The sequence below is a fragment of the Mus pahari genome, chromosome 1, assembly GCF_900095145.1.
Source record: "Mus pahari chromosome 1, PAHARI_EIJ_v1.1, whole genome shotgun sequence".
NCBI lineage: Eukaryota > Metazoa > Chordata > Mammalia > Rodentia > Muridae > Mus > Mus pahari.
The window spans coordinates 75,932,502-75,945,109 of NC_034590.1; the positions used below are offsets into that span (position 1 = coordinate 75,932,502).

Consider the following 12,608-nt stretch of genomic DNA (forward strand, 5'->3'; position numbering starts at 1 on the left):
TTCCATTTGGTTGATTTCAGCCCTGAGTTTGATTAGGAAAGAGCAGTTTTTAAAGAGGCTCTAAGGAAGTGACCGTGAGATGGGTGGTAGGGACTATGGTGGCAGTCAGGAATAAGGTGAAGAGTAAGGATGAATTCTAGATGTCTTCTTAGACAACTGGGCGGCCGGTGGTACCTCTTACTAAGGTAGAACAGGTCTTATGAGGGAATAGGGATCAAAGCAGTAATGTCCAGTGAGCCCTCATAAGTATCGAGCTCAGGAGAGTGGTTTGCCCTGAAGAAAAGACATGAGAGTCCTCAGTATATTGTTACTAAAACTGTACTCTCTGTACCCCTACCCAGGAGTCAAGTGACCTTGACCAGGGCTCTTCAGATCCAAGAGCAGCTGTGGGTCAGTCTCAGGAATCCTAGTGCTGCCTTTCTTGAGCTGACTGGTGAGGTTCTCCTCCTGTACCCCAGAAGACCTGGGAAAGGGTGGGGTGGGAGTCTGAAAGTTAGACACATGTGATGGGTAGACACACAGCTCTGTTTTGAGGGGCAGTGGAAACTAGAAGGGCTGAAGCTCAGAGCCTCTGACTTCATCTGCAGCTTCAGTTCTCTATGGAGGTTCTTTGGGGGACCTGGAGGACAGAGAGGCCCTGGTTAGCCTGACAAGAACCTGCCTAAATCCCAGAAACACCAACTGGGACCAGCCACACACTCCCCAAAATCTCCTGGCCACTCTGATGCCCAGCCCAGGTAAGCTTCAGGCAAATGTCCATGCCCCAGGCTGGGGTGGGGACTAGTGCATTACACTGCTGTTCCCCACAGGAGTATGGCTATCTGCACCAATAAACAAATGAGCGGGATAACGTTGATAGTTATGGGGTCAGAGGAAGGCCTACTTCCTTGGGTCTGGTGGGATAATCTATTTTGTTCCTCTCACCTCCAATTCTAAGAGCTAGGGGAACTGGATGCCAGGACAGATTGCAAGGCCCAGATGCACCTACTGCCCACACCACCTGAACCTCGTACCTGTGGACTAAATGAAGCGCCCCAGGCCTGGCTGGTGAGACGCCAAAGTCGTGTTCTCCTGAATGCGCTGCAAAAGTGTTCATCCACATGGGTTCCTACAGTTTGTGGAGGAATTGCCCAGCGCAAAGAAAGGCGACTTCGGCAACGCCTGGCGCAAGCCAAGAAGAGGCTGGTGGCACTTCAGGCTTTGCTAACCAACAACCGTTTTCGCTCAGGCCAGTGTGTCACCCCCTGGGCAGTGTTAGGACCCAATGCCCGGCGACCTCTAGAGGGCTTCTTAGAGACAGAGGTGCTGGAACTGAAGCACCTGGTGGGTACACTGCTGCGCGACCTTGACTGCCTATTGCAGCAGCTGAAGGGCGGGACCCCATGCACTTCCAGTCGCTGTGCTAAGGTGGCCCGGGCTCTTTGGGCCGGACACCTACCTCAGCCTTGGAGATCTCATGCTCTTGCTGGTCCACAGCTTCCCTGGCTATGGCTGCGGCAACTGTCCCGCCGTGGGCACCTGTTGATTCACTACCTGGATAGTGGCATGAGCGAAAATGCCAACGAACCAGAGCGCATATTTCACCTGTCGGCTTTCCGCCACCCCGGTCGTCTGTTGCTGGCATTGCGTTGGGAGGCTGTCCTGGAGCACAACCGCAACCTTCCTGGTCACCAAGGCTCTATCTCTGGCAGTCTCCCACCTAAATGGCAGGAGCTGAGCAACCACCCACTGCATATCTGGGTACTCTGAAGCTACTCTTTCTGCTCCCCATTCATATCCTTAAAGTATCTGATTATATCCCATCCTATTCTTCCCTGACTGATTCATTTTTCTAACTTTGCCTGTTTTCTGGTATCCCCTTCCCCACCCCCCACTTCCCTCAGGTGGAGAATGGCCCAAATCCCAAAGTTCCTAAGATGGGACTGCTGTTGATTGGGTTACAACTCCAGCATGCAGAGTGGGACCAGACAGATGGAGCCTTGCAGGACACTTTTTCCAGTCAACCCTGCCCTCTGCCTCCTGTCAGTGTCAGCACACAAGCCCGGGGTGGCAAAGATGCACCTGTCTCAGCTGGCCTGGGCATGTACTCCTGTCCTGTATACATGACTGGGCCCCTTGGCACCACCAAGCTGCATAGCAAGAACATCCTGATGCACCTGCCACTCCCCACAAGGCTCAGCCCTGACACATGTATTCAACGGAGAGTACATGTGTGTAGTCCAACTTTGACCTGAGCCCTGACCAAAATAAAGCTGTAGTGATGTAAAGAATGACCCCTGGCATTTGGAAGAAGATAGGCGTAAACACACAAAGCAGAAAATATGGGAAAGGACACTACTGACATAGGAAGAAGGGGGATGTACAAGTGGGGCAAAGGCTGTGGGGACACTCTGGGTACAAGGGCCTGCTGTTTCATGTTTACAAAGGAACAGGCAAACCTCCAATGGCTAGCACAGAATTCTGGGTCATTGCTCAGCTCTCTACTGTGGTCTCAGCACTTGCACTAAATATCCAGTAGGTCTCTTTGAATGAAGAACACTACAGTTTTAAGTTGCTTAAGGCATTTAGCAGTATTTTTTGGAATGCCCCAGTTCTGCCTTAGCACATTCTCTGAATGAGTCATATACCCCAAACAAAGGCCAAATGAGATTCACAACCCCTCACTCATTCAACAATAACCAGCTGAGGAGGCACTCCACCACACAAGTGTTCTTTTAGCACCAAACTCCTGCTTTCCTTGGAAAACTAGTGTCTGAAGTTCCAGGAACAGGTTACACTCCTTAAAAGCACTCTCACCCAGGTGACTAGACCATGCCTTGTAATAGCCCATTCATGTACTATTGAGATTAGCACCTTCATTATCCAGTTAGCCTCTAATAGCAGCACCATGAGGGGTCCAAGCCTTCATACCCATTTGGGGGATACACCATATCCAAACTTCACCAGTCCACAACTGGGTCTCAAAGCGACATAATGGAAAGAGCATCTTCCCCACCCTCTGTGTTTTGAGACAGGGTCTTGCTTTGTTACAACCTGGCCTCTAACACCTGCCTCAACTCTCCAAGCTAAAACTAGAGGCACAAACCACCATACTTAGCTCAAATGCATTGCTCAAAAGTCCAAATTCCATGTCCTCAGACATGAACTCTTAGCTATAAAACTAAGTAAATATTCCAAAATATAGCAGTCCCATTCCAAGAGGATGGGAGACACCAAAGAAAGAGTACACCAGAGCAAGAATAAAACCAGCAGAACAAAAGTCCTGTAGCCCATGGCCAGAAGCACCCTGGACTTCTCTCTTCTTTCTCTTGCTCCACTCACTGTGGCTTTCCTTGGCTCTATGCCCATGGCCCCTCTAACTGTCTAAAGTCTCCTCTGTAGCTCCACTCACTCTCACAACTTCACATACTGGCAGAGACTTACTGTGGTGATTCTGGCTCTGCTGGTCACTGGCTTTCCAGACTTTGCTTTGAAGCAGAGGGAAAACCTAGAATCCCAGAACTCTTAAATTCCACATGGTGGAAACCCTAGCATCACATGGGCAATTGTCTGTTGTCAGCTCAAGCTGTTGCTAGCTCTTTTTCAATGGCCTCTGAATAATACCTGGATGGCTGAACACTGGGAAACACTTAGGTGGCCCTAAGTGAACAGCTCTTAATGCAGTCTTTTGAATGAATCTAAAGCCTTTATACCCTTGTGCCTACCATAGGTAGCAGCTAGCCAATTTCTGAGATGTCTTCAGATTCTTTTCTGTTGTTTTGAGGCCAAGTTCTGATAACTGTTTTGTATGTTTTGTCTTGGGGTTTGTTTTAAAGATTTATGAGCATGAGTGTTTTGCCTGTATGTATGTTATGTTATATATATGCACAATGTGTATACCTAGTCCTATGAAGGTCAGAGAGGACATCAGATCCTCTGGAACTAGTGTTATGTAAAGTTGTGAGTACCGTATGGATTCTGGGAACCAAATCCAGGTCCTCTGCAAAAAGCAATTGTTCTTGACCACTGAGTTGCTGCTTCAGCCTGTCTTTGAGACAGGGTTTCATATAGTCAGTCTGAACTTGAATGTACTATGGAGCTACACTGACGTTGAACTTTTAATCCTTGTTCCTCTATCTACCAAGTGCTGGCTGGTAATGGTAGACATGCACAACCACACAGTCTACTCATTTAATGGCCCAGATCTCTTCAATGGCCACATATCTTTTGCGTTCAACTTTAATTTTTTTCTTGCTCAAACTGAAAGAATTTCAAACTTTAACACTTTGCTTTTGATAACAATTCTTGTTATAAATTTGACTAAAAGCAGCTAGCAATAACCATGCCATGCCTTGCCTCAATGCCATGCTGCCTTGAAATGCCCTCTGTTGTATTTGTCTGAGCATTTAAGTTTGGCCTCATGCAAAGACTGGATTCTTCTAAAATATAAAGTTTTTTTTTTTTTTTTTTTTTTTTTTGCTGGACTTAAAAATGGTCTGTAGTCCAGTTCCAAGAGAGACCCTATTATCTTCTTTATTGTCTACACTCCTATCAGCATTCTGACTTTCTGAATTCTCACCAGAATTGCCCATTAAGTATTTCTAACAACATTCTGAGACCTCTCTGGTTTATACTTCTCTCAAACCAATCCCAAAGAGTCACTCAGGTTCAATCACAATAACCTCACTTGTCCAGGATAAATTTATAGTTAAGACTTTCTGTCAATGTGACAAGTATCTGGAACAACATAAGGAACATGCTGTCTTGGCTCATGGTTGCAGGAGTCTCGGTTCACAATGGATGATACCACTGCTGGGCACCCGAGAACAGGCCAAACAGCAAGGCTGTGAGCATGAACCGAAGCATGGTCACGAAGGTCAGGAAGCAGAGACAGACAGGGGAAACAGCTGCAGACGCGATGTGTTCTTCAAGGCTATATCACCAGAGACCTGCTTCCTTCACTTATACCCTACATTTTTAAGTTCCTACCATTTCTTAAAATAACACCAACTGCTTGGGACAAGACCTCCAACATATTCAAGCCATAGAGCATGTGTATGTATGTGTGTGTGTGTGTGTGTGTGTGTGTGTGTGTGTGTGTGTGAAAAATTTAATGCCGGGCAGTGGTGGCACACGCCTTTAATCCCAGCACTCGGGAGGCAGAGACAGGTGGATTTCTGAGTTCGAGGCCAGCTTGGTCTACAGAGTGAGTTCCAGGACAGCCAGGACTACCCAGAGAAACCCTGTCTCGAAAAACCAAAAAAAAAAAAAAAAAATTTAATATTCAGAGCTAGAAATATGACTTATTTAGTTTAGTTGGTAGTTTTTGCCTACATGCACAAAGCTTTGGCTTTGATCTCAAGCACTCATAAAACAGGGCATGGTGGTACACACCTGTAATCCCAGAACTTGGAAGGTAGAGATAAAAGGATCAGAAATTCAAAGTCATTCTCATCTACATAGCGAGTTCAAGGCCAGAATGGGCTACAAGAAACCATGTCTCCTAATAAAATTTAGAAATAGTATTATCTACAAATTTGAGATTACATTTTTATGTGTTTAAACAAATTATACTCTTGGTTATTTATGTTCCTAGTAATACATACATAGAATCACTAAAGCAATTTTTCAAAAATGTCACTTTACATGAATGACAAACCAGAGAAAAGTTGGGATAGTTACTAGACACTGCACAAATGCTGTTTTTCTTCCTTTTGGGTATGGTTGGAAGCTTTTTGGGTTTTGTTTGGTTTTGACCATCTATGAAGCTATATCTCACACTGATAACTGTTTTGGTCAATTACATACATAGGAGCACAAAGAATTCCTTTCCATTTTGGCAATGAGATAATTTTGCTTTTGTTCCCTTTTCTTGTCTCAGTTACTATAAGAGAATATGTTCAGATAGTGTTTCCATTAGTTGGGTCTCCGAGTGTGATCAGAGTCCCTCTCAATCTATATTGATAAAGAGAAAAAAAAATGACATTGGAGGTGAGATGGCTTGGTAGGTAAAGGTTTCTTACTCCAAGACTGACAACCTGGGTGGAATCCCTTGGAGTCCCAACATAGATTCCCACCAAATGTTCCCTGACTTCCACATACATACCATGGCATACATGGTAGCACCACTCCCTCCAAAGAGAAGAAATGGAACTGTAAAATTTTTAAAATTACCACATTGGTTTAAATCATTACTATTTTAGGCTTTTACTTTTTGTAAGATGACCTAGTCACTCCAACTGATACATGTATACTAATAGTTTAAACAATAAATTGTGGTTTATTCACGGTAATAAAGATGAAAAGTTGCACTGCACTTAGTAATATGGATGAATGGTAAGGAGTGCAAAAATCTAGACACATGGAAAGGCTATTGAGAAATGGAAGCTTAAGTGGTAATACTATGTAGAAGACCAAGAAAATAACATTGAGTCAACATAGTGGGAATTTCGTGGATAAAGAGAAGTTGCTTGTGTTTGAGAAGAGGGAGTTTGGGGGAAGCCTTAGGTGACAATGGCCTTCTGTTGCTTAGTCTGGGTGGCTTTCAGAGTTAAATATTGTTTTGTGTATTTTTCCTTATCAGTGTTTTGTTCCCTTAAATTAAAAGGACTTTAAGAGATTACGAGTGCCTCAAAAAACAGCAATATACTTCTCACTGAAGTGGAGCCTAATCCAGGTGTCCCTAATCATGGTGACTAGTTTTGGTGATGCTCAAGAGTTAGGCACCTCTGCTAAAATGCATCAAGTTGGGCAATGTGGAAATAACACAAGGGAAGTGTTCATTAGATCCAAGTCTGGAGGCAGCAGTTTCATTATTAACCAACTGTCTATATTATCCGTTGACACACAACTCTATGGGGATATAGGGAATATAGTACAGTTGACTTCCCAGAAAAAAAAAAATGAGTGTGAAGGATACTGTAAGATATACCCAAACTACCATGTAGCGTACCAAAGATATTTATGAGGCTAGGGACACACATAAATACAGGGAACTGGTTCAGAACCATATGGACTGGGACTTCTCAACAGCACAAGAAAAGAACTGTTACTGCGGCCTGGCCTGAGTCCCCTGTTTGACAGGATAAGTGTGCATGGTTTTCCCATGAGCTCCTTGAAAGATAACCAGCCCTGAGGATATGTTGGGACCTTCTCTGGGAAGGCTTCTTGCTAGGTAAGGCTCTTTAGCACTAGGTGGCAGTAGATTAGATACACTGTGTTCTAGTTTGCTGCCTGTTGCTCTGGTAAAATACTGACAAAGCCAATTGGAGGAGGAAAGGATTCATTTTATCTTACAAGTTAGAGCCCATATCAAGGAAAGCCAGGGCAGGAGCATGAGGCAGGAACTGAAGTAGAGGCTGTACTACGGCTTATCCAGTTTGCTTTCCATGGTTTATTCAATTATCTTTTTTACACAGCCCAGGCCCACCAGCCTGAGTGGCAATGCCCCACAGACACGCCTACAGGCCCATGTGGTGGAGGCATACTCCCAGCTGTGATGTTCTCCTCCCAGGTGACTTTAGTTTGTGTCTATTTGACAAAAACTAACTAGCATATACCAACAGGGTTAAGGGGAATGCCAGGGCCAGGAAGCAGGAGTGGGCGGGTTGGGGAGCAGGGCAGGGGGAGGGNATAGGGGACTTTCGGGATAGCATTTGAAATGTAAATGAAGAAAAAAATCTAATTAAAAAATGAAATAAAAAAAGAGCTACGAACTTGAGGAACAGTTGGCTTATATGTCATAGGAATCAATCAAAGTCAGCTAATGCACATATCGCCATGGGAAGCTCCAGAACCTCAACATTAACCACAAGAGCCAACATTCAAATGTTTGTCTTGGTCGAAAGTATCAATGATGCATTAACTGGGTAAGTTTAATTTTCTCCAATATACCTTTCTCCATTCCAATCTCCAAATAAACAGAAGAGGTTAAAAAAATGAGTAAGAGATCATATTCTCTGATCCACTGAACTGAAAAAAGAAGTTTGAGCCCTAAGAGCTACTGATAAGTTACTGAAATGTGGGAAATGACAGAGGGAAAATGTATTTAAAGGGTTAATTTTCTAGATTAGATTCAGTCATGATGGAGAACATAACATATTTGTACCAGAGTACTAATGAGAGAACAGATCCTTGACGTGAAACCAAAAAGAAAGAAAAGACCGCAGCAACTGGAGAGACTTCCAAGAAGCCAAATAAGCAAGGTGTCTCTGCTTAGTTAAGCCTGTATCTTGTGACTCAGAGAACCAAGACACCAAGAAATCACAAAATCACAAAGCTCTTACTCCTAACACTCTCGAGCTCCTGAACCAAAAGCCAAGTCTCACCAACCTTCAGGTCCCTGTTATACTAGGGAAAAAAATGTTTAAAACACTTAGTGGGATCTTCTTTTAGTCACAAATCATTGATAAAATATTTCTTTTCTGATTATGAACATTATTTTTTCCTCATTTAAAAATAGGAAAATGGGTTGGAAAGATAGCTCAGGAGTTAAGAGTGAGTACTTGTCTTGCAGAGGGTTCAAGTTCAGTTTTCCACACCCTCATCAGCCAGCTCACAACTGCCTCTAACTCCAGCTCCCCATAATTCTGACTGTGGTGGTCTCAGTCACTGCACTCACACATGCATAACAGAGCCCAGACATGGAATTTAAAAATAAATCTTTAAAGTAGGATGATTAGAAAGTACAGAGTGGTATCTGCTAAGATGTTGAAGCACCCTAAAGGAAACAGGATTTTGTGGTAAGGTGAACAGGAAGACATATCCAGGGTGCATAATGCTAAGTGAGATAACATGCTCACATTCATTATAAGGGTTTTAATTCTCTTTCAGAGTCCAATTTCCCCCAAAATAGCCAAACTTCTTTCTTTCTTTGGTTTTTTTTTGGTTAGGCCTGAAACTCAGAAATCCGTCTGTCTCTGCCTCCCGAGTGCTGGGATTAAAGGCGTGCGCCACAACGCCCAGCTGAGCCAAACTTCTTATATACTTTGACTTCATCACCTTCAAAAACCTGTCCTTCAAGGTCACCTTCCTAGGTAGGGAGAGAATGGGAGGAAGTGGAAACAGATGACAAACCTTTCTTTGTGGTATGAAAACCTCATCCAGACTATCCTGCTTAATGCACAGGGCTGAAAAATACAGTTTAACTGTTAAGTGCAGAAAGAGGGCACTGTGGCAATTTCTTCCCAAGGAAAAAATATTGTACAAAGATGGAGGGGCATGTTTAGAAGTAAAGAGAACTTGGAGTGCATTACAAATGAATAGCAAGCTCAGGCAGGAGTATTGAGAAGAGTGAGTTAAGTTGCAGCTGGCCAGCAGAACAATGAGTGGGTAAGATCACACAGGGCCTGGGAAGGAGTTTGTCTTTTGTACTCAAGCCATGAGAATCCATTGAAGGATTTTATGCAAAGAGGTGACATAATGTGATTTACATTTCATAAAGATCACTTGGCAGTAAGGAAAATGAAATGCTTGGGGAGCAAAGGCAATTAGATCCCCATAGCAGTCACTGTGGTAGTCAAGAGTCCTAGAACCAAGTGGCTAGCTAGAGAACTCACCTGGGAAGGAGGATGACCTGGAAATGAAAGGCTCTAATTGCTAGTCTCTGAAAAGCTGCAGAGGGCTTTGTGCAGTTACGTCACTGGTGAATGCTTGGAGCTGAGCTGCCTCTGCCAAGATCAGTTTCTTTTGGAACTGTGCTCTCCCTTAGGAGTGTGTTACAGGAACAAAAATCAGGAGCACATGAATAATTGCAGAAGCAAGAACACTCTGCTCAGAGAGCTCTGAAGGGATACTGAACAGGCACCAGATCTGGATTGATATCCATACCCAAGTTCATTCCTGTCTCCTACAGCTCTTAAAAGAGTAGGGTTATTCTTTCTCTGCAGTGGAGAAAGGTTGCAGCAAGCCTGTAAGGACTTTTTTTTTTTTAACTTTGATGTGTTTTGCCTGCATGTACATCTGTGGACCACATGCATGCCTGCTGTGCCCAGAAGCCAAAGTGGGCATGGGTACCCCAAGGACTCATGGTTATGAGCCACCTTGTGGGTGTGCTGGGAATTGAACCTGAGTCCTTTGTAAGAGCAGCCATTGCTCCCAATCAGAGAAACATCTGTTCAGGCCCACTGTGATGTTCTTAGTTAGTTAGCTACAGTTCTGTGATCAGCTCAAGGCACAAACAATCTCATGAGACTGTCTACTTTTGAGTAACAATACATAACTGGCTCCTGTGCTGGCTTGCAATCTTGACCTGTCCTGGCGTTGCCCCACCAAGGCACCTGCTCTGGGGAAATGGAGGAGACTCCCTGCTTTCTGTATCTCCTTTCTACCTCCTTGCTGACTATTCCAGCCACACGTGCTAACAAAAAGAGGCAAGGGAACATAAGACTGGTTGATGCTGTGACCCACAGGCTTAGTAGACATTGAAAAGGGAGATCCCATGACTCTCTGATGGGCACTGCACCATTCTGGGTGGTCTCCTGAAACATTCTGGGTGGTCTCCTGAAACTCCTCTGGGTGCCTGACTCCTTGCTGTTTGCTATGAAGTCTCTTTATCTCTTCAAAATGGCCCCACAGCACAGGATTCAAGCCTACCCTCCACTTGGCATGAGACGAATACAAGATACTCATGTGCTACTGTCCCACATTCTGGAAACACAAAGCAGCAGCACTCCACGGCCACCCCATCCAGCCAGTGAGCTTTTTCTTGCCCTGTATTTTTCCAGGGCAGGCACGGGGCTCTAGGCTCATCATTCTTTAGAGTGTCTTGTGCTTCCTAAATGGTCCCAGTAGACCTTAGTTAGAACTGTAATCAGAAACCTGACTCTCTCCCCTTTCCTACAGAGGCTAGGTTCTAATAGACCAGTAATAAGGAGAGTAACAGGCTCTGACACAGCGCTGAACTATGCTCCGTCCTCCTACATGCTATTAACACCGCCAGCACTTCTATGGTGGATTTCCTTGGTTCAGGGTCTAATCTGTAACCCCTGGCTGGTCTGGAACTAATTAGTTCAGGCTGGCCCCATGCTCACATAACTCCACCTGCCTCTACCTACCAAGGGCTGAGATTAGAGGTGTGCTCCACCACACCCAACCATCATTCACTCTCTTCCATTCTCAAAGTGATCTTCATTTTCCCCTCCTCAAAATCCCAATCCTCTCCCCACTTTTACTCTCAATGAATAAAGTTTTGTTCCCTTCTTCAAGGAAAAAACCCAAAGCCATCAGAAAAAAATTCCTAGGACCCTACTCAGATCTAAAGAACCAGAAAATGCAGGAGGGCTTGGAATGCAGCATTTTAATGACCCTCGTAGATGACTCTAGTCCCCTAAAGTTTGAAAGCCACTGTTTTTCAGTCAACCCCTCCCATTACCACTTACCCTTAATACTCTTCTCCCTCCTTCAGTCTGTACTGACCATACAAGCTTCCTGTCCTTTAAGCTGGGCATGCTGTAAGAGACGATGGGGTGTGCATACGCATGTGTAGGTGTAGAAGCCAGAGGAGGACATCAAGTTCCCTGCTCTATCATTTCACCTTATTATTTGGAGACAGGTTCTTACTGGATCAGGAAAGTTGGCTGGATGACAAGCCCAGTATTCTGTCTCTCTTTGTCACTATTCCAACCCTCCTCAGCGTTGGAGTTATAGACACACTTTTATGAGTGCTAAGGCTCTGAACTCAGGTCTTCACGCTTGTATAGCACACCAGCATGTCCCGTTTACTGCAGCTTCTCTCAAGTACCCTTTCTATCCCGCCAAGTCTATCTTGAGGCTCTCCTGCTGGCATCCCTTTTCAGTACTAGCTCACAGCACCCTTAGCAGAAGCCCACCCTGCTTCTGTACACTCTATCAATTTTAGTTTACTGACTGTTACTCCTTTACACCCCTCACTACACACACAAGGAAAAAGTCAACAAACTGAAAACTAAATACAGCTTGAGAAGTCTGCAGTGAAACGAACAAACCATTCACAACACAGTAGTTGTATGTTAAGAGACAGTTTGCAGGCAGGATGTTGGGAATATAGAGGCTTCTGGGGAGGGGGCTTATGAATCCGCTAAGCTATTTGGGAAAATGAGTAAACTTTGGTAGTGAAATGCAGGTTCAGCAGCAATGGCACCAACTAAGGTTGGCCTCAGTTCAGCCTCCAAACATGCCTTCTGGCCTTTTTCAAAATCTTTATACCTTTAGGCCTGGAGGCATCTAACTGGTTCAAAATCCTGAGACCTATTTGCTCCCAGAGGAAACTCCTATGTCTTATTCTTAGGAATTCGTAAACAAGCCTATATGCCTGGATTCAGCATGTCAACCTAGCTCACCTTGCCTCAGCACTACTCCAAGAACTTGTATATTTAGTACTCGTAGTTTTCCTAGGACACGCAAGGTAGGTACCATGGTCAGACTTTGCCAGTAAGCAGCCCAATCAGGTTTTGCTATTGAACAGAGATCCAGCTTCTGTATTAACCCCTTCCAAGGAGGGCTTCAAACATGTTAAGTCTCTAAAGAGCAAATAAGCCTGCTTACATGCTATATCAAACTCTCCCAGTCTTTCTTGGTCACATCTAAATTACTTACTCCTCAACCTTTCGGCCCGTAGGGGTGATCTTTAAAGAACAGTGAGATCAACGACA

General features: G+C 44.5%; 1 protein-coding gene across 1 annotated transcript in view; it reads left to right on the forward strand.

Moving 5' to 3' along the window:
- The window catches only part of Dnhd1 (dynein heavy chain domain 1), a 64,809-nt gene extending 62,575 nt beyond the window's left edge, over window positions 1–2,234 (forward strand). Inside the window, exons 41-44 of the mRNA XM_029538025.1 lie at window positions 342–433; window positions 588–737; window positions 938–1,740; window positions 1,884–2,234. Of these exons, the coding sequence (XP_029393885.1) occupies window positions 342–433; window positions 588–737; window positions 938–1,740; window positions 1,884–2,234 (1,396 nt within the window). The remainder of the gene's footprint in view (window positions 1–341; window positions 434–587; window positions 738–937; window positions 1,741–1,883) is intronic.
- The last annotated feature ends 10,374 nt before the right edge of the window (window positions 2,235–12,608 follow it).